The 25,502-nt window shown below is 32.2% G+C and overlaps 1 protein-coding gene across 5 annotated transcripts in view; it reads left to right on the top strand.

The window, feature by feature from the left end:
- The window catches only part of LOC118185875 (membralin-like), a 209,952-nt gene that overhangs the window by 115,557 nt on the left and 68,893 nt on the right, over positions 1–25,502 (top strand). For all 5 annotated transcript variants that reach the window (XM_085825395.1, XM_035355796.2, XM_035355795.2 and 2 more), the window contains exons 4-6: positions 14,030–14,140; positions 15,927–16,049; positions 23,567–23,667. In XM_085825395.1, coding sequence (XP_085681521.1) covers positions 14,030–14,140; positions 15,927–16,049; positions 23,567–23,667 — 335 coding nt within the window. The remainder of the gene's footprint in view (positions 1–14,029; positions 14,141–15,926; positions 16,050–23,566; positions 23,668–25,502) is intronic.

Raw genomic sequence — 25,502 nt, 5'->3', positions numbered from 1 at the left:
TATGGTATTTTAACATACTAGAATTAAGTCAGTTATTAACAAGCACTTACTTTTGTTATTATTAACAACCCCCTTCTGAAAAAATTAAAGGAAAGGGCAACTCAAATATTTTTATTTTATGGCATTCTAAGTGTTCGATGCGATTTCCTTGAGTCACACAGACAGTGTCTAGGCAGTAGTCCATTTCTTCCCATAATTGTTTAAGCCTGACTGGTCTTACTAAGTTTAGAGTATTACCAATGTGTGTTTGTAGGTCCTCCTAGTTGCATGTCCAGTGACACTTTGTTTTTTATAAAGCCCCACAAGAAAAATCTCGTAGGGTAATGTTTGGTGGCTTGGGAGGCCTAGAAAACATTACTTTGTAGTTTGTTCCAACATGTTCAATTCAGTGATTAGAAATCACATTGTTGAGGAAGTCATACAATTCCAGCTTCTAGTGTAGGAGTATACTATCTTGCTGAAGAAATTATTTGAGTCTTTCTGTAACATATCAAGATATGTGTTGCCATTCACTGTCTCTTCCTTGAAACAGAATGACCCACACAATTTGGCCTCTGAAAATTGTATAAAACACTTTAACTAAATCTTGTTCATGTTTCATGGTACAGTGAGGGTTTTTTGTTCATAAGATTCACACATTGTGGCAGTTAACTTTTTCATTGATTTGGAACATCACCTTGTCACTGAATAAGAGCGTAGGAAAAAAAAAAAAAAAAAAAAAAACATTCTCAAACTCGCATTTGTCCTGCATGTTCATGCAGAACTCCATTCGTTGATTCTTGTCTCTAAAGAACTATAGCAGATATCCTCATTAAAGTAAGTGGCAATGTTCATCTTTGCTGCACATTATGCATATGTACTCACCATAGCACGAGAACGAAAACTTGAACTTTTCACCAAGACTTTACCACTTACTTCTCATATTATTTTTGCCTGTTCATTGTCAAAGTCTGATATCAGCTTGTGTGTGTTAATGTTTAAATGTTTAGTCTCTCATGAGATGTCATTTCCTTTTTTAAATGTTAAATAAAGTTAGATTTGACGTTAGCTGAAGTTTTGTGATTTATAGGTCTTTCTGATGGAGTCTACTGGCAAAAAAACATTGCCATGTTTGGTGATCTGGACTGTGGCAAAAATCTTCACTGAAGTGAGTGACAAAGTTCATCTTTGCTGTGCAATTTGCATATGTTCTCACCATAAAGCTTAAGTCATTTGCAGTCATTTTCTCAAACTGTGCAACGTTGTCGTTTACGGAAGTTCCAGTTCATAACTCACTTCATTAGTTGATTTCTTTTAGCTGCTGAGAAATGTCACTCTTATTTTTTCTTCATTTTCACTACTAAGACGTAGCCTCCCTGTGCTTTTGCATTTGCAAAGACAGCTTCTTTCTTCAAATTGGTGATACCACTTTTGAATGCTTTTGCCCTGTCAGGCTGTCTTTTCCAAATCATCTACGAAACTCAGATTGGACCTAAATTAAAAATTCCGATTTCACATACTGCAATACACAAAATGGCTTCTTTTCCTGAGACACAATTTTTCACTTTAGCAATTGCAGTGCCACGACACCTTCCATACTCAATACAGGCTGCCGGGAAAAGAAAATGTTTGAGTTTTCATTTCTTTTAAACCCATTCTAGTAAGTCTCTGATTAAAAATGAATTTATTACAGTCTTTTAAAATACCATACATCCTTTTGAAGAACCCCATAATATCTGATAAAGATTTGTGTCTCTTATTAAATTTATGCTAATAATTATATTTGCTGCTTGAATTGTCTTCATGTTTGTGACCTTATTATCCCACGCAAATGCAGATTCATATATGTTATTTTTTGCTGTTTCCAAATTAAGTTTTAACAGCTTACTTATTAATCAGAAGCCTTATTAATTACAAGCAGTTGATTAATGCATATTATACATATGATATATGCTGTATACATACAACGGAATGATTTAAAAAAACAAAATATGAGGCAGATAAAGTATATCTGTAATAATGTATTATTTTCATCAGATTTTGCTCATTTGCTTAAAAGATGAATCATTTGTCTATCAATGCCAACATTAGTATTGCTATTTAGATATTCTTGTTTGTAAATTGTTTCAAATTTTGTATGAATTATCAAAACTAAAAAATCAGAAATTGGGGGGGGGGGAATGTGAACAAATTAATTTTCATTTATAGATACAAAAATACACACATTTAAGACAAAGTAGTGACAATATGATAATTTATAATGGTAGACACTACTATTATGGTTGCTTCATGGGAAATTACTATGTAATGTAGTGAAATGTCATTATTCTCATAAAGTATAACTAGTAATTACCATAGACTATTGCATTCATACTCATAATACAGGATGACTAAAAATTCCCTGCACAAATACTGATACATTTCAGCACACCATATTTCAGTAGGAATGTACTTGCATATCCATAAATTCCACTCGGAGATGCTAGAAGTAAATAAATAAAGGTAAGTGAAGGACTGAAAAAAAAATAATAATAATACATTTACAGTATCACAGTAATATGGGTATTTTCTGAATGCATGACTACCAGAAAGTTGTGAACTTGTTGCTGAATTAGGAGAACATTTGTGACTTCATTGGTGACTAATTTTTCTCCAAGCTCATACACAAAAGGCAGTATCATTTTCAAAATAGCAGTGCACTAAGAATTTAATAAAAGAGTAATAAATCAGTAAAACAAAAAAAGCATGAAACATTGGTAATACAATTCTTACCTTTTTTTTTTTTTTTTTTTTGAGAAATCCCTCTTTTTTTTACTGTTGTTTTCCTTATGTACACAGTGATGTGTTTTCCCTTTAAAAGAACATCAAAGAGTTGCACAAATTTTTTGATCTCAACAACTTTGGCACTGCACACTGGCCAAAACAAGCATATGTTCTTCTCATGCCTGGATTGCCACATAAATACTTTGTGCCAATATCATGAGTTGCCACATAATTATTTTGGCAACATTCTGTTTTGCCTCATGAATACATTTTCATGACTTTTCAGTGGGGATTGTGGGTAATCTGATAGTATTGTAAGTTGTACACATAACAAATTCATAGATGATATTTTCTTCTACAAGCATTAATAAATACCTAAAAATTTTGCCATATAGATCAGCAAACTTTTTCATATATTGTATGGTTAAGCTTGGATACATGCAGGTGTCTTAATAATTCTTATGACAAAGATAGCATCATATTCAAAGGAGGTCTTGTAGATAAAATTTTGAGGTAATCTTAGAGGAAAACGTCAGTGGAGACATATTGGTTGGCCTTGCGGGATGATTTTACATTGGCCATAATGTACGGTTAAGCTTGGATACATGCAGGTGTCTTAATAATTCTTATGACAAAGATAGCATCAGATTCAAAGGAGGTCTCGTAGACAAAATTTTGAGGTAATCTTAGAGGAAAAAGTCAGTCTAGACGTATTGGTTGGCCTTGCGGGAGGATTTTACATTGGCCATAATGTAGGAAATATTTTTCAGACACTTTGCCATTTTGATACTGAAATGCACATGAAATCCATTGTGTTGAAATTTCTAGTTATAATGAAAAAAATCAAGAACTGCAGTATTTCTGGCAAGACTTACAGGATATGACGTCACGAGCGAGGGCAATCATACTAAAGCCATCTTCAAACAGTATGAGCGTAAACAGAGCTTACGATTAAGCTAGAAGTTATATAGCAATAACTATTCCTTAACTATAGTAAATTTAATTTTTAGCAAGATGTATTGAAAGTTAAGTTTATTTACTAGCTCACTTTAATGTTTTTCTTGACTTAATTCTGTTTGACTTGTACTTCTTAAAAGTTAGTTCGTGATACAAAACAAATTGATGAAGAGATTCCTACCCCATTTTTATTCATGTTAGAACATGAATCATATTTATTACATATTTATTACATTATCTTCATATTTATTACATATGCCATAACACTCATATTAAATATTATAATAATCCAGTAAATTTCTCTTGTATTTTTTCATTTTCAAACTTTGTATCAAGCACGAATCTTGTAATTTTTTATTAGAATAATTTCTTCTAAATTAGACAATAATAATAATAATAATAATAAAATTCTTGAAAGTTAAATATTGAGCTTGAGCTTGTACATATATTTTGTACATTCACCAAGTTTAAATAGGGGTGTAATAATTATAGTCTACAGCGTATTAGTTATATAGTATTAAATAATTCACTGTAACTGATTTTTCCTTTAGTTATTGTTTAATTAAGGTGTATAATATTGAATTTTTACAGATTACAGTGTTAATTGAATTTTTACAGATTACAGTGTTAATTGAATTTTTACAGATGCCGTGAAAATGTAGCGTTCTGGGATGCAAGTCAAATTACTTAGCCAAATGAACAGCATATTACAACTTTTAAGTTCTCCAAAGATGAACTACTGTGTAAAACATAGATTAGTAAAATCAATAGGAAAGACTTTGCACCAGGATCATGTGCTTGTGTGTGCATTTTGCATTTTGATGAACGTTTCATCATAAGAGACGATAAAGCAATACGACCTAATGCGACAGTACTAACACTTCAAAGAAAAGTGCCAGCTTTGTCAAAAGATGCATATCCAACTATTTTTTATGGTCAACCGAAATATATATATATTATCTTGTCCTTTAACATAAAAGTGAAAGACACCAGAAGACAGAACAAGAGAATTAAAGGAAAGCTGTGAAATTAATTTTAAAAAACTGTGTGCTGCAGATAACATTGTCTCCTTTTCAGAATTTTTGAAACTTTACAGCAATAAATTATCAAATACATGATTAATAATGAAAGCATCTGATTACCTACTTTTTTTTCGCGTATTGAGATGGAATATTGCCCAGCAGTTACTGTCTCATTTAAAGTCGAGCATGATTTAACTGTTTCAGTTCTTCGTGAGGGTTTAAATATAACAAATATGTTATCCTGGCTTTTGGAAAAAGATATACTATGTAAAAAATGGTCAAAATTTGAAAACTTTTCAAATCAATTGCACAGTTATAAAAAACCTCAAAAATAGTCAAAGCAATGCTTGATTTGGTAACTGAAACTCTTCAGAAGTATTCTGAAAATACATCAGAACAGATTATGATATAGTGATTAATTTTTTTAGGGAAAAGGTTTCATTATTGAAAGCTAAACGCGCAACCTACACAGCTGAAATGATGACATGAATTTGCACATTATTTTATAGCAGTCCTATGTGTTATTCTCGAATACGAAAAAGCTCGTCCTTTATTTTACGGCATCCTTCCTACTTAAAAATGTTAACATTAAATACTGGATACTTAAGAGATAAATACTTTGCATTTAACCCCCTACAGCAAGGTTAAATGCAAAGTATTTATCTCATAAATCTTCACAATTACAAAATCATGAAAAGGTTGGGAATCTTTTATTTGAAAAGATTTGTATTAAACTTATTGTTACTAAAAGGTAAAATTGAAGGTTTGTCTTGTACAGATGTTCCTCAAAAAAGCTTCTACAATTCAAACCATTGTGATTTCTTCAATCTTATCTTCAAATAAAGAAGTTGCTGCAATGTTTTCTGTCCATAATCTAAAGCCAAACGATTTAAAAATTTAGACTTTACAGGTGTTAAAATTTTGTCACGACTGTGGCTTTGAGGTTGTTTCCATAATATCCGACAACTATGTTGACCATAAATGCTATGAAATGGTCATATGGTGTCTGCTATTGAAAATGAATTTATTTGGGAAACAATATATATATATATATTTACTATTTGATTTAGTTTATTTACTGAAATATACAGTCAAAAGTCGTTAATCCGGACTCGTCGGGACTTCGGTGATTCCGGATTATCGGTTTTTTTGGATTATAGATCATCAGTTTAAATCTGGTAAGATGGCATGCAGAAATTATAAAATAAAAAATATGAGACCGTAATTTATGAAATAAAGAACAATTATGATCTAAAGGGTATCAAAATTTGAAAAAAAAAAAAAAAAAAAAAAAAAAACCTTAATATTTATTTGTTTATTTTATTAAACATTTCTTTCAATGTAAGTTGTTTAAGTTGCTTCGTTTTATGTGATAATACTTTCTCTTTAATTCTATAAACAGACATAATTTCTTAATCAGTTACAAAATTCCACTGTTCAAGTAATATAATTGCTGTGTCGAGAATACCGACTAATTTGTCAATCGAAATTTTTTCGTTTTCAATAACCTCAGTGTCATTTTCTTCACTATCGGAAGTGAATTATAATGACGAGAAATTTGATTTAAATCATATCAAAGACGAAATATATCGAGATGAAATACTACATTTAGTAAGGAATTATAAGCTGAATAAAATAAAAACATCTGCCCTGAAGATAAGGATAGTGCTGACAGATCAACTTCCAGTTCATAGCGTGCCGCGGCGTCAACGCGACGCATGCACAGAAAGTTTGTAGCTTTGAGGTCCGGATTATGGGTGTCCAAATTAACAAGTTTTGACTGTATTATATGAGAAACTCCCCTAAGATGCAATCCCTTCGTCTAAATATAAAAGATTAGTAATCCATTCTTTAGGTATATTTTTAAATATTGCTTATAGGAAGAGAAGAATATATTTGTTTCTCATATACTACCGGGAAAAAGAAAATGCACTGCCCCAAGATCATTTTGGCTGACCGCCCTCGGCTGTGACATCATTAAACGTTAGCTTCCGCCTTCTCCCATCAAGATGGCCTTGATAAAGGCCAGGTTGTAATTATTTATTCTCTAATTGTCCCACTTGGAAAATATACTGTGTGTTTCTATAATTTGTTTATTTTTAATTTAAATTAAAGTAAGTTATTTAATGATTTAGTAAATATGTTAAAATTATTTCAGATAAATGTTTATCTGAAAGTTTGATATTTAACAGTCCAGTATATTTGAATTATAAAGTCTAATTAACAGAAAACTTTCTTGCAAGTACCAAATGTCAGATTTCAGAGAGAAAATAATTGTAAATTTGAATTTTTTTTCATTTGCAATAGTATTAGTGTTTATATAGGTTTTCAGAGATATTTAGGAAGGAAATTTAAAATTTATTTTAAATATTTTTTTATTTTGTTAAAAAAAAGTGGGGTCTTGCATGACACTCATTTTCAGATTGTGAATTTGGCTTGCAGGCAGTGGCGTAAATAAGGGTATCCAAAGAATGTTGTATATATATATAAGAATCCATCGTCTTTTAGATTTTAACATATGTAGTTCAGCAGGACATTCAAGAGTCCCCTATATATATATATATATATATATATATATAGTGATTTCATGCCAAAATATATATATATAGCATTTATTTTAAATTTGGCTTTTGTAGGCCAAAAGATATCGATTTTTCCCAAAATAAAGACAGCAGATCATTTTCTTCTGTCCATTATAGAGTGATTAATAACTCTGTTTTAGAGACAAATTTTGGTTTGTTATTCACTTGAACTTAACAAAGACTATTACGAAGCATGCTGGTTAATTTCAAATAAAGACAGATGTGGTCGACAGGAATATAGTACTGGCAAATGTTACCCATAAGAAAAAAAAAAAAAAAAGCGCGAGAGAAGTTCTCATCATATCGCAAGCTGTATTGAAAAGAAAAATTGGGAAGCAAATGACTGTATTGCTCACATATGGAAAAAATCTGTAAAAGATGAAATCAATTTCAGTTAGTTTAAGAGAGATTAAATCCAGATAACTTTAGTAAAAAGTAACTATGGTTACATACTTAGCTAATTTTTTACCTGGTGTGAAATTGTTGGAAGAATATGACATTGTAAAGACACTAAGTGTTTTTTGAAAGCACGAGAGATGACAAATGAGAAAACCCCTCGCAGGGACTCAAACCACGGACCCCTCGAATATGCTCCGAGCGTGCTGATCACTACACCACGTAGGCATGCCAAGAAGGCGGGAGAAATACCTTACATACCCCCCTTTTAAGGGGCGACTGGAGGTTAGAGGACCCAATCACCATGTCCTGGCGATGGAGAATCATCATTCACCACCATTTTAGTTTGGGCGCCACTTTACAGACATTAGAGTTTTTTTTTTTTTTTTTTTTTGTTTGAAAGCAGGAGAAATGAAAAATTAGCAATGCCCTCGTCGGTACTCAAAACACGGGCCTCTCGATGCGCGCCGAATGTGCTGACCACTGCATCACAAAAGCATGCCAAGAAGGCGGGAGAAATACCTTACAACATTATAAAAATACTCTCAATCACTGTTAAATATTTGAATTCTGCTACATAAAATCAGTTAATTGATTGTTTAAGTAGTATTTGTTTGAAAACAAAGCTTTTGGATGAAATCAAAAATTCTCTTTTTTATTTCTTTGTATGAATATCGTGTACAAAGTAATTGTAATCACAAAAAACTTATCATATTTCATTGGAATTATCAATTTTGATCCATCTGGGGAATGGTTCTCGAATCCATCTGGGACCCACCAGCAGCCGAGCAGTAAAGTCGCTAAGCACTGGTAGTTCAGTCCAAGGTTCGAATCCCGCGAACGGCCTAGCTGCATGGGCCTTCGTAGTTTCCCCATGTGTAACGTGTATACGAACCAGTTTCCCTTAGAAAGACCTCAACGAAGGCATCCCTTTTCCTAGGAAGGTGGCCCTCGAGGCTTTGCTGTAATTCGCATAAACCAAACCGAATCCATTTGTGGGGGGAGGGAGCATTACGTCTGTATGTACAGACAAAATAATCTTTTTTTCAAAAATGGATTCAAAAAGGATTTTTTTAGTCATATCTGCCCATTACAGAAGTGTTTTAAATGACGAAAAATATTTTGGCTATGACAAATTATAAAAAACAACAACATAATTTTAGGCAGATAATGAAATTTAACTTTTCATTCAGTCTCCCGGTTCCTATAGTTATCTTGGGAAAGCTTTGTACTCGTCATGAAAAAATAAATTAGAAGTTTGACTGACTGGGATATTTAATTCAAAATTTGAAATTTTTGATGTCATTTTCAACTTGTCTTAAGGGATCGAATAATTAAGTTAAATTATTCGAGGAAATAACTTTAAATGAAATGCACCAAAAAGTGTGTATAATTTAATAGGTGATACAAGGAAGTGATGTGTGTCCATATCAGATTTTTAACTATTAATCCTAATCTTATAAAAATCATTATCAAAATGTTGGCTCCTGAAAACCTTGTTTTTTTGGGGGGGGGTTAGTACTGTAAATTTATTAGGGGGCCGAGAATTTTTTTTTTTTGCATGGGGGCTCTAGAGTTCTAGTTATGCCACTGCTTGCAGGCAGTTTGAGTTTGAAATAATTATGGCATGAAATGGCTTTTTACAGTTATGCTGTGAATTGAAATATTATTATACAGTAGACTTTAAGATTAATGCACAGTAAACAAAAAATGTTAAATTTGATTTTGGGTTAACTGTACACGCCTGTAACAATGTGCGCAGTTATTCTTTCCCCAAATCAAATTTAATCTTACATCAGTTACATAATCCATGTTAAAAATATTATTAACAATTTTTATATGTTTTAAGCAATTTAATTTAGAGAATAAATTAATTTGATTATGTAAATTAAATCACCATTCAAAACAAAAATGCATTTCAGACAGAAAAAAGGTCATTTTTGTTTCTATTACTTTTGTATTTTCAGAGCAGTCAGTGGGAAATGTTAGATTAAAGGAAAGGTAATAAATAAAAAAATACAATAAATAACACAATAAATTTTTAAAATTCAGCAATTTTTTGACATGTAGTTTAACAATGTTTCTATAATGTAGATCGTATAAAGTTAAATTATAAACTTTTCTGAATAAAAGCGATTTCTGAATACAGATAACTGTGGCATCATCCATTATTCCACACATTTTGTCCTTGCTTTTATTTTTCCTTACTTTATTTTGATGGTTTTTAATAGTAATATTACTGTCATTTCATAATAAGCAAACATAATTTTTTAAGGCAATGCCCAGTTAAATCTGATTAATTCTTCCTAGGTTAATCAGGAGTTTACTTTGTTATACTTTGAGTAAAAATTATATTCCATTATAAAAGTTTTTTTTTTAACATTTTGAAGCATGTTCAACTTTATTTAAAAAAATAAATAAATAAAATAAAAAAAATAAAAATAAAAAGTCTTTAAAAGCTTAATTGTGAAAAACTGAATTAAGTTTTAGTATATGAAATGTATTATTAAATTTGTTTAAATAATAGCTTGTGCTTGCATATTTGGATAGCATCCACTTATATCATATTAAGTTCTGATGTAAAGAAAGGATTTATGCTCATTATGTTTTTCTGTTTGTTTACTTATTTTAGTGACTACATTTTGAGATTAAAATGCTCTGTATTTTACTTATTTGATCTAAAAATTAAATAAATAAAGGTAAATTAATAGTATAAGATGCACTATATAGAACAAAAATTGGTGCATGATATTATAAAAATTAAAAAGCTTGTCTGTCATATACAGGGTTAGCAACACATAAGTTCCCTACTTCAAGGTCTCTAGAATGCAATCTGTTAGCCCAAATGAGATAAAATTTGGACTACAGATAATTCAAATGATGTGCTTGATATTAGTGATATAAGAAAATTTTTAGTACAGAAATCCACCAATAAGATGGTGGTTTAATATGCATAAAACATTTGATATACTTCATGAATAAAAATAATACAATGTACGTCCAGAAAGTAAGTTCCATTTGGTAATAAAAGTAAATTGTGTACAGCTACAGAAAAGTTATTTATTGCACAAAATTCAACAACTCTTAAACTACTTTTCCACATAACTGCCGAAATATTGCAGGCATTTGTCATAGCGTGGCACAAGTTTTTGTATACCTTCTTCATAGAAATTTGCCGCCTGTGTCTTCAACCAGTTGGAAACAGTTTCTTTCAGCTCGTCGTCATTGTTCAAATGTTGACCGCCAAGGAAAGACTTAAGATGTAAGAACAGATGAAAGTCGCTAGGAGCGAGGTCAGGGCTGTACGGAGGATGGTCAAACACATCCCAGCCAAATCCCTGTAGGAGGTTTTTCGTCACATTTGCAGTGTGTGGTCGTGCGTTGTCGTGAAGAAAAACAACACCTTTTGACAGCAATCCTCGGCGCTTATTCTGTATTGCGCGCGCAATTTCCGAAGTGTCTCGCAATAAGCATCTGCTCTGATTGTTTGACCACGCGGTAAGAAATCAATGAGTAAGATGCCTTTCCAGTCCCAGACAGAGCACTGTGCACATCATTTTTTGGGGTGTCAAGATTTGCTTGGCTTAACCTTTGCTGGGGATAAAGTGTGCCTCCATTCCATTGATTGCCGCTTACTTTCAGGGGTGTCGTAAGAAACCCAAGTTTCATCTCCTGTGACTATCTGTGTCAGAAATTCTTCGCCGCTTTCAGCATAACGGGTCAAAAACTGAAGTGCACTACCCATCCGTTTTGTTTTGTGTTGCTCAGTAAGAATCTTTGTTACCCAACGTGAGCAAAGTTTACGAAATTTAAGTTTTTCGGTAACAATTTCATGCATTAGTGATCGTGAAATTTGGGGAAATTCCATAGTGAGAGCACTAATTGTAAACCTTCGGTTTTCATGGATCTTGTCATCAATCGCGTGAACCAGTTCTTCTGTAACCAAAGATGGACGCCCACTTCGTTCTTCGTCGTGCACATCACTATGTCCGTCATTGAACTTTCGGACACATCTTCTCACCATTGAATCACTCATCGCTTTTGGTCCGTAAACATTACAAATTTCCTGATAAATTTCACTAGGTTTCACTTTTCTCGCATTCAGAAAACGAATCACAGATCTGATTTCACAAGCGGCGGGATTTTCAATCAACACCGACATTGTAAACAAGCACAACAAAACGTATGTGACTGATGGTGATCTCCAAATGGTGCGCGTTTCTTCTCCTTGATACAGAGCTTCTACTGCGCATGTGTGGAACTGCGATCGCAGAGCTGCAGCGGAGATAAATTGAAACGGAACTTACTTTCTGGACGTGCCTCGTATAAAAAAGTAGCACTGTAACTGCTCAATATGTTCCCGTTTGTGTTCAACAGTGTGCTGTAATCACAGAACAATATTTTCCACAGCTGACCAGAGTGAGTCTGCTGGAAAATCAAGAACATGCCGTCGAATGCTGCCCTTCAGATCTGGCACACTGCTGGCCTTGGAATGTAGATATCTTCTGTTAGGAAACCCCACAACCAAAAGTCGTTAATCCGGACTCGTCGGGACTTCGGCGATTCCGGATTATCGATTTTTCCGGATTATAGATCATCAGTTTAAATCTCGTAAGATGGCATGCAGAAATTATAAAATTAAAAATATGAAACCGTAATTTATGAAATAAAGAACAATTATGATCTAAAGGGTATCAAAATTTACAAAAAAAAAAAAGCTTAATATTTATTTGTTTACTTTATTAAACATTTCTTTCAATGTAAGTTGTTTAATTTGCTTCGTTTTATGTGATAATACATTTTCTTTAATTCTATAAACAGACATAATTTCTTGTTCAGTTGCGAAGTTCCGCTGTTCAAGTCCCGTAATTGCTGTGCCAAGAATAACGACTAACTTGTTAATCGAAATTTTTTCGTTTTCACTAACCTCTCTGTCACCTTCTTCATGTCTTTATCCATTTTTTGCAGCAATTCCACTTTTTGTTTGATGGACATCGAAATATACTTTCGTTTTATAGATCGTTTGGGAGCTCCAGCATCGAAAATTCTATTTGTTATAATCGAAAGTTCAAGTTTACTTTTATAGTATTGCTCTTACAGTCTGCAAAAAATAATTAGCCAGATCCAATTCGAAAATTAAGAACAACACAATCATCAACATTAATGAAATAGATAATTAGATAATTTTAGCTTATTCCGTCCGTTATACATAAAACACGCACACGAAAACGTATTCTGCACTTGCGCACACGCATATGCGCAGACGTAAAAGGTCTTACGCGCACGCGTAAACGCCTATGCGCATGTGTCAACGCGGCGCATGCGCAGAAAGTTTTTAGCTTTGAGGTTCGGATTATGGGTGTCCGAATTAACGACTTTTGACTGTATCTGGCAAACAAGAAGGCTATGCTGTTGGAAAATGCTGGCTGATCATGCATTTGTGAAATGTTATCGTAGCTATTGCTTTACACAATGATCAATGTGAGGAGGTGCATCACCATGCATAAAAATGATGTCCTGAATGCATCTACATTGTTGAAATTATGAGATTACAAAATCCCTCAGCATATCATGATACCGTTGTCCTGTTATGGAATAGGTTTGGATTTCATTTGCAGTTATCTCTTCAAAAGTGTGGTCCAGTGGGTAAAGGTAGCCATAAAACAACAAAGGCTAGAAGGGTTGTTTCTAGAGAGTGTGAGGGTTTTCTGCTAAATTGAAATTAAACAGTTATGGGTGTTAACTTACCCATTGAGGCAAAAGTGAGCTCCATCAGTCCACGGAATGCTTCATGGCCAAATGAGTCAACCACCATTAGAGCAAGGAATGGAGGTGCAAAGTTTTATGAATTTATGAGTCCTCATTCTGCAATAGTTGCACAGGCTTGATTTTGTAGAAATAAAAATTCAGATCCTCAGTAAGTTTTTTTGTACAGTGGAATACGGTATATCCAATACACTGGAAACAACTGGCACAATCACACTACCATGTGACGACTGATTCCTGGCTTCAGTGACTATGATAGCCACATTTTTTAAAGTAGAAGACTGGATTTGCTTTTGTCCTCTACCTGGAAGAAAGCCAAGTTTCCCAGTTATTTCAAATTTCTTTATCATCTTACATAGGGCACATGGAGACATTGGACCTTTTCGTATTTGCTTCTGGAATTCTTTTACAGCTGCATGAATTTAAATATACCATAATACTAATTATATTAACAGTTAGTAAAATGAAATTGAAATTCTATACATAGAGATTTGTTGTATTCATTTTTATATTATATGTATATGTTTCAGTAATTTGTTATATTTTTTTCGTATTCATTTGCAGTCTGGACTCAAGAAGAATATGTCATTGAATATTCTTTAGAATATGGATTTTTGAGGTTATCACCAGCTGCACGGCAAAATACCAGTGTTAAAATACATACTGTTACCCTTGGTAAGTATAAATTTCAGTTTTTTATACTTACTATATTAAGTTTATATTAGTTGATTTTTGAAAATCATTACTTTCTCTCTCTCTCTTTTTTTTTTTTTTTTTTTTTTTTTTTTTTCAAATTGTATTTCATTTATGATATTCAGTAAATTCATTCATTTTATTTATGATATTCAGTAATTCCATAAATAAGAATGATCTGATAATTGCCTTCAAATGTAACACTGTAAATTCTTTCAAAAAGCACTTTTGTTTTACTTTTCTTCCTTCTTTGTATTGAATTTTTTTTTAAAATCAAATTTTATGTAAGAATGACTTTTAGAATTTTGTGTCAAGTAAAAATTTATGTACACATTTTTTTTAACAGAGGGAAATATTAATTATGAATTTATACATTTGAACTATAGGTATTAAATCATTTAAAACAAGTTTTGATGATTTCTAGAATGAAAATAGTTTTATTATTGCAACATGATCAAATTGATTTTCTGAGCTATGTAGTGATCTTCTAATAGTTATTTTAAGTGAAATAAGAATTGTGAAGCATGTCATGTTAGATTTTAATAAAACAGTGTAATTATACATATATGTTATACTTCCTCTTTTTAGTCTTGCCTTACTGCCCAAATTGGGACATTTTATGAATCCAGCCCCCCCCCTTGTTAATGAAATTTCCACTTTCCATGAAACTTGTTTTTTAACAAAGATTTTTTTTTTTTTTAACAGTGCTTGCTGTTTGCTCGCTTTGAAATCATTTAGTTTTTTTAATCAAAAATTTGTTGAAGTATTATAAAATCTGAAATCAATAATAAAACAAATTTCAAATTCAAATAAGGCTTCCACATGCCCATATTCTATGGAAGAATATATTATTCAAATTTGGATGGCTCTAGGTACCGTTGTTTTATCATAATGCGAAAAACATACATACATTTATACAGATTCTTCATTATTTAATTTCTTTAAATATAAGACAAGGCGATAATATATGGTGGCAACGATTTGAAAAGTGATACAGCCTTTTAAAGTTTTCAACACAAAATGCCAAAACGAAATTAATAGTCCTTCAGGGTAAATTGCCCATTTGAACTAATAATAAAATGACAGCTCTTCAGAAAGAAGAGGAAGCTTTTGCTAAAATATAGCGGCTTTTTTTAATATTATTATACTTCTTATTAAAGGTATGCTATTACTTCTCTTTAAGAATGAAAGAACAAAAAAGGATCCGATAATAATAATAATAAAAAAAGTAAAGAAGGTGAAATATTCCAAAAATCTGGAAGGGAAAAAATACTGTAAATCAAATGCAATGAATGAAAAATAATAATTGTTATTAAATACAAATGCTCTGCATGGAGACATATGGTAAATGTCTCCTTTTGTCAATTTGCTGCATTTGCAAAAGGTTAAATGATATTTTTGTCCTTTGCAACATTCTAACTCACTTTACGTGTGACTTGCCTGTTGACATTAAATTGACATTTTTTTCCCCCAAATGACTGAGCCATATATCCTTGTTGCAACTTTTTAATCAAACTGTGAGAATTAGTTTTAAAAGGCATTGCAAAGAAAAACATTTTTCAGAAATTGAGAGAGTTGGTTAAGTTTGCAATTAAAATTTATTAGTTGTTATAAAAGTAAGTATTTACATGTGTAGTCAAACAGGAAATTGTATTTTATAAAACTGAACAAGTTTTTCATTATAAATAAAATGAAATAATTATTGGAATTAATATTTATTGTGTATGTTCTATTTTATATAGATTAATGTTTTAAAATACTCTTTCAGATCCTTTGAAAGATCAGTGTTTTGGTAATCAGTTTAGTCAGTTCTTATTGAAATATGTTGTTGGGTATGGTGATGTCCTGATGAGCAGTTTACGATATTTAGTTGATAAAGATGATTGCAAAGGTATGTATTGGTGTAAATTTGATTATCCATAAAGTATAGACTTCATTTTGTAAGTATTGTCATTTAAACATATTTGACGAAAATGTAAAAAAAATCAGCGTGTGGGATAGAATTTAAGCATATAAATTAGACAGGAAAAATACTTTTGAAATTGTTAAATGTTTAGCCATACTTATCAAATGCTTTGTGCATTTGATACAGTTCATTAAAATTAATTAGAAAAATTTATAAGAATCATTACGATCTTTCTTATTACTTCAGGTTTTTAAATTCTGCTGAACTCAATTTAGCCTATATTTTGTGCAATTAATCTTATTTTATATATTATAAGACCAAGCACCCCCCGGTTAACATAAAAAACCACAAATTTCATGTTCCAGATGAAAAGAAACTAAATAATGCTGGACATATACCAGTGAAATTTAAATCCAGGCAGTGTACATTTTGTAGCATAAGGAAGAAACCTCATAGAACAAAATGTATGTGCCAAACGTGCAATGTGGGTCTATGCATGTACCAAAGAGACAAAACATGCTTTGAACAGTGTCACAAAAAAATTGTTCTTTGAAATTAAAAAAAAAAACAAAAAAACACTGAGTTCTTTTATATCCTTATTTTATTGAGTTTTTTAATTCATTTATCCAAACGTCCTTATTATGTAGGTACTTATATTTTCACTGCTATAGAAAAATTACATAAGTGTTTATTTTTTAATTTTTTCTGACAATTTACTTTGTAAAATAATGTAAAAAAATTATATATAATGTAATTCTTACATACATTTTTTTAAAATCCGTAAATTTCGTCATTTATTGGAAACGCGTGTGGAAAAATGTAAGTATTTTTTTCCTGCTACATCAGTCAGTTTCAAAGTCCTAGACGTGCGGTGGTTTCACAGTGCGACCACCACCCACAGAACAATGGGCAAGAGTAGATTTTTTTAAATTCATATATTATTTGTCTCTAGGATCATAATATTCAATTTCTGGAGTTTTTCGGGAAACATAGGAATAACATGAAGCTGACATTTGTTTAGTCGGATGACATGATTTAAAGTGTGGTGGAAGGCAAACCCATGAAGGTTTACGGTAAACCGTAGTACTGAAGTTGGATGTGCTACGTGTGACCAGAATGTCAAGAAACGGAAGAGAATTGCAAATCTCAAGTTCAAAAGTGAACTGAATAGCAGGATCGATAGAATTCATTGTTGAAAGAACTTTATTTAGATCATCTTTATTACCTTCAAACAGGGTAAAAGTATCGTCTACGAAGTGCAACCATACCGGGAAGTTTAAAGTTTCAAACAATTTTGATTCATAATAATGCATGTAGATATCAATCAGGATGAGACTAAGGGGGCTTCCCATGGCTAATCCCTCAGTTTGCTTGTAATTTATTTTGGAAAACAAAATGTGTTTGTTTGAAACAGAGTTGAGAGAAATTAGATCATCAATGCAAGAGAAATGAAATTCGCGAAGTCTGGTTTCTAGACATCTTAATGCACCCTCTACCCAAACATTGGTGAATAATGATTTTACATCAAAAGAAACTATGAGCAAATTTCTAGGAGAAATGTTTTTAACCTTTTTTACAAACTGTATTGAATTTTTTATGGTGTAAATGTTATTGTCTAATAAAGTTGAAAATCTAGAAACTAAATATTTAGCTAATGCATATGAGGCAATACCTAAATTTGATACAATAGGGTGGATCGGAATACCACTTTTATGAGTTTTGGGAAGAGCATATAATCTGGCACAGATGGGATAAGCGAATGTTTTAAGTTGCTTGAAATGATTTGTGATGATTTGATCGTAGTTTTTATTTTTGATAGGTCCGAAGGTGAAGGATCTTTAGGGATTGGATTATATGGTCCTTCATTTAAGATTTTAGTAACACCATTGATGTAAGAGTTCTTATCCCTGACGACTATGTGACCACCTTTCTCTGCGTTTGAAATGATAGTATCTGGGTTAGAATGAATTTTGCGCATTTTAACTCTTTCTCTCGCAGTTAGATTTGGTTTCAAAGGTTTTTTATTGAATTTCACATTATGAGCGATAAGGTGCCTAATCATTTCTTTCTGTGAATCTGAAACTTTACTGAACTTGAAAGCTTTTTCGATAGGAGCCAAAATCTTTGGAATCGAGGGTTTACAGGTTTGTGAGAAGTTAAAATTATATTTTAGAATTCTCTTTTGTTCTTCTGATAAACTAACATTCGAAATATTAACTATTGGCTTAATGTTTACAATGGGAGAATTTTTTGAACTACTTGAACTGAAAGACTGTAAAAGAAGTTTTTTGAATTTAACTACAAGGGGTAACTACATTCTCTGTTCTAGACCAAGACTTTTGTTCAAGGCCAGTGAATTTTGGATATGAATTAGCGAGTTCCAGATGAAGCTTATAGAACTCATGTTCAATTTTGGACAATCGTTGACGTATATCCCTTATCATGGACAGAAGTAAGGCTAGCTTGCAGTTTAACAGAATTCTTAAAACACTACTGGAAGGTTTTTGATTAGATTTGATTTGAATGAAATTGGGGATCAATTTTTTACATTTACACTTAAGTAAAAAGTCAAGATGATTCAGGAATTTTTGCCGTTTTAGGCGTAATTTAGTGAAACGATTAACAGATGATGGCATGATAAATAGTGCAGAAAATCAAACTAAATTATAATAATAAATATATCAATAATAAAGCACGCACAAAACAGCAGAAAAATCCCACTCTGAAATGAACAGAAAACAAAGCGTTTGCAACCAAAATGCGGGAAATCAGACAAAGCACAATATCCAAATACGCAAAACACAAACAGAACTTAAAAATTGCAAAAAAGTACCTGACGAAATTCATGCAATCACAAAATGGCGGCCGCACCACATGCAAAAAAAGGAAGCAAAAAAAAAAAAAAGCCGTTTTCGACTCAACACATACAAACGCGAGATGACAAAAACCACATGGAAAAAAGAAAAAAAAGAAAAAAAAAAAAAATGCTTGTTTGGGGCATCTATAGTTAAGACACAATAACATGCCGAACAAATACTAATTCAGAAGTCAAACAACAAAAGTCAGCATTTTCACAGGACTAGTTTCGATGGTTTTACTGAACCATCATCCTCAGCTGCAAAAGTGCAGATGAACGTGATAGGATAAAATGATTAGATAAGATAAGAAAGTCTGGACCGGAGAGAAGCTAGTGGCGCCATCTGTTGATGAAACCAGAACTAAAACATAATTTCTTTAAAGGCCGAAGGCAAAGATTCATTCTAATCCAGATATTATCATTTCAAAGGCTGAGAAAGGTGGTCAGATAGTCGTCATGGATAAGAACACTTATATCGATGGTGTCACTAAACTCTTAAATGAAGGACAATATAATCCGATCCCTAAAATCCTTCGCCTTCGGACCTATCAAAAATAAAAACTGCGATCAAGGTCTTCAGAAATCATTTCAAGCAACTTAAAACATTCGCTTATTCCATCTGCTGCGAATTGTGCCAGATTAGATGCTCTTCCCAAAACTCATAAAAGTGGTATTCCCTTCCACCCTATTGTGTATCAAATTTAGGTACTATCTCGTATCCTAAATATTTAGTTTCTAGATTTTGAACTCTAGTAGACAATAACATTTACACCATAAAAAATTCAGTAGAGTTTGTGAAAAAGGTTAAAAACATTTCTCCTAAAAATTTACTCATGGTTACTTCGTGAATTTCATTTCTCTTGCATTGAAATTGATGAGCAAATTTCTCTCACTCAACTCTGTTTGAAACAAACACATTTTGTTTTCCAAAATAAATATAACAAGCAAACTGAGTGCTTAGCCATGGGAAGCCCCCTCAGTCCCATCCTGGCTGATATCTACATGCATTATTATGAATCAAAATTGTTTGAAACTTAAACTTCCCGGTATGGCTCCGCTACGTAGATGATACTTTTACCCTGTTTGAAGGTAATAAAGATAATCTAAATAAAGTTCTTTCAACAATGAATTCTATTGATCCTGCTATTCAGTTCACTTTTGAACTTGAAACTTGCGATTCTCTTCCGTTTCTCGACATTCTGGTCACACGTAGCACATCCAACTTCAGTACTATGGTTTACCGTAAACCTTGATCGGTTTGCCTTCTACCACACTTTAAATCATGTCATCCGACTAAAGTTCATTTCATCAGCTTCATTTTATTCCTATGTTTTTCGTGCTCTTCAAGTTTGCTCCTCCAAACTATCCCTTGATGAAGAACTAAATTATTTAAAAGCAATAGCTATTGACAGGGGCTTTTCACCCAACATTATTAATCAAGCAGTTAAAAAATTCTCACCTCAATACACTAAAAGGCACACTCTTGCATTAGGAGATTATAAAAATTCTGTTATCATTCCCTTGTTTCCATCAATTAGCTATAAAGTTGCACGTATTTTGCAAAAATTTAACTTTCGGTTCGTTTATTCTCCCATCAATAAAATTCCGAGTTTCATACTCAAGGACCCCATTCCGGATATGAATTCCTGGTGTATTTATAGGATTCCTTGCCAGTGTGGTTTATTTTACATTGGCCAAACTAAGAGAGCCTTAAATTTTCGCGTCAAGGAACATGATTCATATGTTAGAAAAAAGGAAACACAGAAGTCTTGTGTTGCCCAACATTATTGGTCCAAAATTCACACTTTCAATTTTTCTGCTGCCAAAATTATTCAAAAAACATCTTCCAATGCAGAACTTGATTTTCTGGGGGCATTTAACATTCAAAAAATCTTTCTGCTCTAGTTAACGATCCTAATTCTGATCGAGCTTTGCCTTCGGCATTTAAAGAAATTATGTTTTAGTTTTGGTTTCATCAACAGATGGCGCTGCTAGCATATCTCCTGTCCAGACTTTCTTATCTTATCTAATTATTTTATCTTATCTCGTTCATTTGCGCTTTTGCTGCTGAGGATGATGGTTCGGTAAAACTATCGAAACTAGTCCTGTGAAAATTTGAAAACACTGATTTTTGTTGTTTGACTTCTGAAGTAGTATTTGGTCTGCGTGTTATTGTGTCTTAATCTGATTAAATATTAATATGTTTACACTGAATAACATTATAAATAGTTCAGTAACCTGGATCATGTATTACAAAACAAATTTAGGTGAATCTGTAGTTCTTTTAAAATGGCATCACCATGCAATGTGAAAACCTCATGGAAGCCTCCCTCTATATATGTATGGAGTGTTGTTTTAATGCCTTTTATGTTAAGTTTATTATTAGGAGTGGAAATAATGTTTGGAAATATGTGTTGCTACTTTTGATTCTGAACAAAGGTTATTTTTGTGGAAAAAATAAGCAGCCATTGTTATTTATATTTTCTTATGTGTTTTTAAGAGGCTTTTCATGAAAACGATTGTTATGAAGTAATGGCTTTTAATAGAGAATATATCTTAAAATAGTTATCTATACACTTATGGGCATAAATTAAGGATAATGCCAGCTCTGGAAAATGAAGTTCAGAAATGAAACAAATGTGACTTACTCATAAATCCCATTTATTTGACAAAAGATAAAGAACAACAAAGATGGTGTATGTATGTTGCCATTCATAAAAACTACGATTTTTGCTCCCGGAGCAATTACAAAAAATATCTCCCTTACAAAAACTGAATATTACATGGTTGGTATGACGGTTAATATATTGCATGTCTCCCAGATGATGAAATACAGTCCATATAATGCCTAGTCATGCTGAGTATCGAATTATCGATCTGATCTTGGGGAATATTACACCACTCAAAAAGCAATGCTCTCCGAAGTTCGGGCACATACGTAGGAGGTGCTTGACAATTGACTGCAATTCGTTGTCCAAGCTGTTCACCACATGCTTTATCAGAATCAAGTCAGGTAAGAGTGCTGGTGTTGTGACTGATGACTGAAGGTTCTTTTCTATTATTATTTGGCATCAAACATCAGATAAACTATTGTTTTTAAACAGTTTTATTCAGAGTCATCCATTACAACTATATCGTTCATGTAACTTACAAAGCTGTTCTAAAGATTTTTGCTTAATACTTCAACTATTCAGCACATGATCCATTTTGAATTACAGTACAATAATCATAATCTTTTTTTTTTCTTGCATTTCAATGGCGATGGCATCCTTGTTCTTCATAGAGGCTGCCAGTGCTTCACAACTGTCCATTCCATACAGGTGATATCCTTAGATTGAAGGCATTCTTTTACAATGTTTGCACAGTGGCATTGTCATCCATTAACACATATTCTGAGTTCATGGCACCCCTAAACAAATGTACATATTTTTCCAGAATGATGTCCCAATAAATTTGGCCTGTCATGGCTCCGATCTGAATATGTAGATCTGTTCTGAAGCCCAGTATAATTCAACCCCAAACGAGCAATCCTGCACCACTGTAACGGTGTCATTCAATGATGTTGTCTTGGTGGTAGCGGGTACCTTGAGTTCTCCATATGAAAGTCTGACGTGAATGAGACTGCAAGCTAAACATGGACTTGTCAGAAAACATCACACAAGCCCACTGTGATGATATCCACATTGCATGTTCTCTACACCAGACTAAATACTGGTGACAGTGAGTTGCCATGAGTGGAACACATCTGACAGGCCTGCTGGCATATAGACCAATCTGTCTCAAATGCCTGTACATAGTTTGTCTTGAAACTGTTGTGCCTGTGACTGAAGATAACTGACGAGACAAGTCTGATGCTGTGCCCCGTCTGCGTCTTTTGGCAGTTACTGTCAAATACTGATCATCATTCGCACTTTTAACTCAGGGGTCATCTGTACTGTAATGTCTACTGATATTTCAATTATTTTGGAATCGTTGCCAAAGTCTAGAGATAACACTTTGGGGGCTATTCCAAGTTTCTTGGATGCCCACATTCCAGGTGGCTGTTAATTCTACAGCGTAAAAAATCATCCGCATGTGTCCTCTGTGTCATAACTATTTGATTGTGACACAGAGTGGCTTGCAGAATGCTTTGAACAATTTTATTTCTTTGCTACCATTCTTTACATCTCTTGCACTCTCCTCAGTGTGATGTACTACGCCATCATCTGATGGCTTCCTGTAATTTGCATATTATACTTGAGGATGTGTAAATTTTACTGGTGAAATTTTTACTTTAGAGTTCGATTTTCACGTGATTCTGAATTATCCTTTATTTATGGACTTGGAACTAATGGAACACAAAATAAAAAAATTACAAAATGATATAAATGAATAACCATTTAAAGAAGCTATGAATTTAGAGGATACATGTGCAGTAGGTAACATAGCAAAGTTGTTGACCTGAAGAGGAAAATTTTTATAAAGAAGATTATGACAATGACATAATGAGGAAATCAATGACATTATTCCTTCATTACATATAAAATTTCATTACATTTCATTACAAATGGTTAATTTTCAGTTCTGTGTATTGGAAGGTAAAAGTAATTATTTATTTTTTGTCTTCTGTGTGTATGTATGAACTGAAAGCAATGTATTTGTACAGGTTTTGTCAGGAATGTTATCACGGGGGATCAGTATCGTTTTGTGGATAAGAGTACCACTTGGACAGCATATTTTTCAGCAGCTTTTATAATGATGGTCTTCGTAAGTTCCTTTTAGTACTTATTCATGTAATATGTTGCAATTATTAAATCATGTGTAATATTAGTTTACTGTTATGCAATAGATGAGATTAACTAAATGTTATATGATTTGTGTATTTGAATATTTTCCTTGTTGTTTTGAATATCAAATTCTTTACATTAAGTTATTTTTAAATATTGACTTTTCTACTAATGGAACACAAAATAAAAAAATTACAAAATGATATAAATGAATAACCATTTAAAGAAGCTATGAATTTAGAGGATACATGTGGTAGATTTAGAGGATACATGTGCAGTAGGTAACATAGCAAAGTTGTTGACCTGAAGAGGAAAATTTTTATAAAAGAATTTTTTAGTGTTAATTCATATTCATATTTGTTGTAAAATGTAGAAACTGCAAATCCCATACAATCAGCTTGTTCATTGATTGACAATAGGTATCTTACACTCTGGTGTGCATAATTATATATTAAATTACAAAAACCAGCATTACTTGTGATGAACAGAGAAAGATGTAATGAAACTTTCTCAAAACTTTAAAAAATATATTTTCTGGTTTACAAGTTGCAGAGCTGTACAGTGAAGTTTGTGTAAAAAATAATGTGAAAGACAGTCCAAGTTTTTATTTTTTATTTTTTATTATTAATTACTACAAATCATCCAAACTGTATTTGCTATTGGAGTGGTTCTTTGTATAAAAGTATTATTCAACATGGCCTTTTTACAAGTAGTGAATTTCAAATTTGTGATGTCACTAAATCCATTTCTTGAATTGTCTTTGGAAAAGTTCAGATATGCATTATTTTATTCTTTATAGGCACTTAAGCACATAAGGGCTATGCTCCTTCAGAATGTTTCATTGAAGATAAAACATGAAATAATCCTTTCTTCCTTTCAGAATCATACTTCAATTGATTGGCTTTAGTTGGTTTCCTGAAAGTTGACTAACAGCTAAAAGCACAATACAAAAATCTCATTAATAGTGTACGATATATTACTCATGTCAGCAAAAGTTTTTGAAGAGTCTGAATATACTGCTTATTAGTCTTTGTGCTTTTTACAGGCAAGATTTATAGATCTGCAATTTCCAGAAAAATGTGATGAAGTGAAAAGTGTGTTCATGGTTATTAACATGTAATAGATGTGTTTTATAGGACATTTGTGATGAATTACTCATCTTTTGGAATAATGATGAAAAATTTTCCCCTTTTGATCCCAGAAATCTTAATATGTTTATCTTCCCTTTATTTTCTTATCTTTTTCCTAAACACAAACATCAAAAGAATTAAAGAAAGCAAAGAAAATGAAACCAACAATTTATTAAAAGGTTCATTATATATGTCTCAGTGCATCATACATATATCAGTGCCTGCCCTAAACTCTAAAAATTTTGCCCTAAATTTTGTTGCTGGATGCTTCATTAAATTCTAAAAATTCTGCTGCTCTGGCTACTGCACCGATTCTGATCTTATATCATTTCATATTTATTTTCAATACTCATATTATTAAAGAAATAAGGTTAGCAGTTTCTTCTTTAAAATTTAAGTACAAGCAGTTCTTTAAAGTAAGAAAAATCTTTAATTAAATCTGAAAATTCTCAAATGAAGAGGAAGTTCATTGAAAAAGAAATTGGTTTCCTAAAGAGAGAGAAAATTATTCTTCAAAGATACATTGTTGAAATATTAATAAATTAGGAGGTGATATGGAGACTAGTGGAAAGATTGATTTGTTTATTGAAACAGAAAAGATGCTTAAGAGAAGGAAATCAATGTAAATTAGCTAAAAGGTCCGGAAAATTTTCAAGTTTAAAAAATACACATAACCATTTTGTTG

The sequence above is a fragment of the Stegodyphus dumicola genome, chromosome 10, assembly GCF_044657685.1.
Source record: "Stegodyphus dumicola isolate Sdum_Otavi_A_Nest chromosome 10, ASM4465768v1".
Lineage (NCBI taxonomy): Eukaryota > Metazoa > Arthropoda > Arachnida > Araneae > Eresidae > Stegodyphus > Stegodyphus dumicola.
This window is presented reverse-complemented; position numbering and strand designations above follow the sequence as displayed.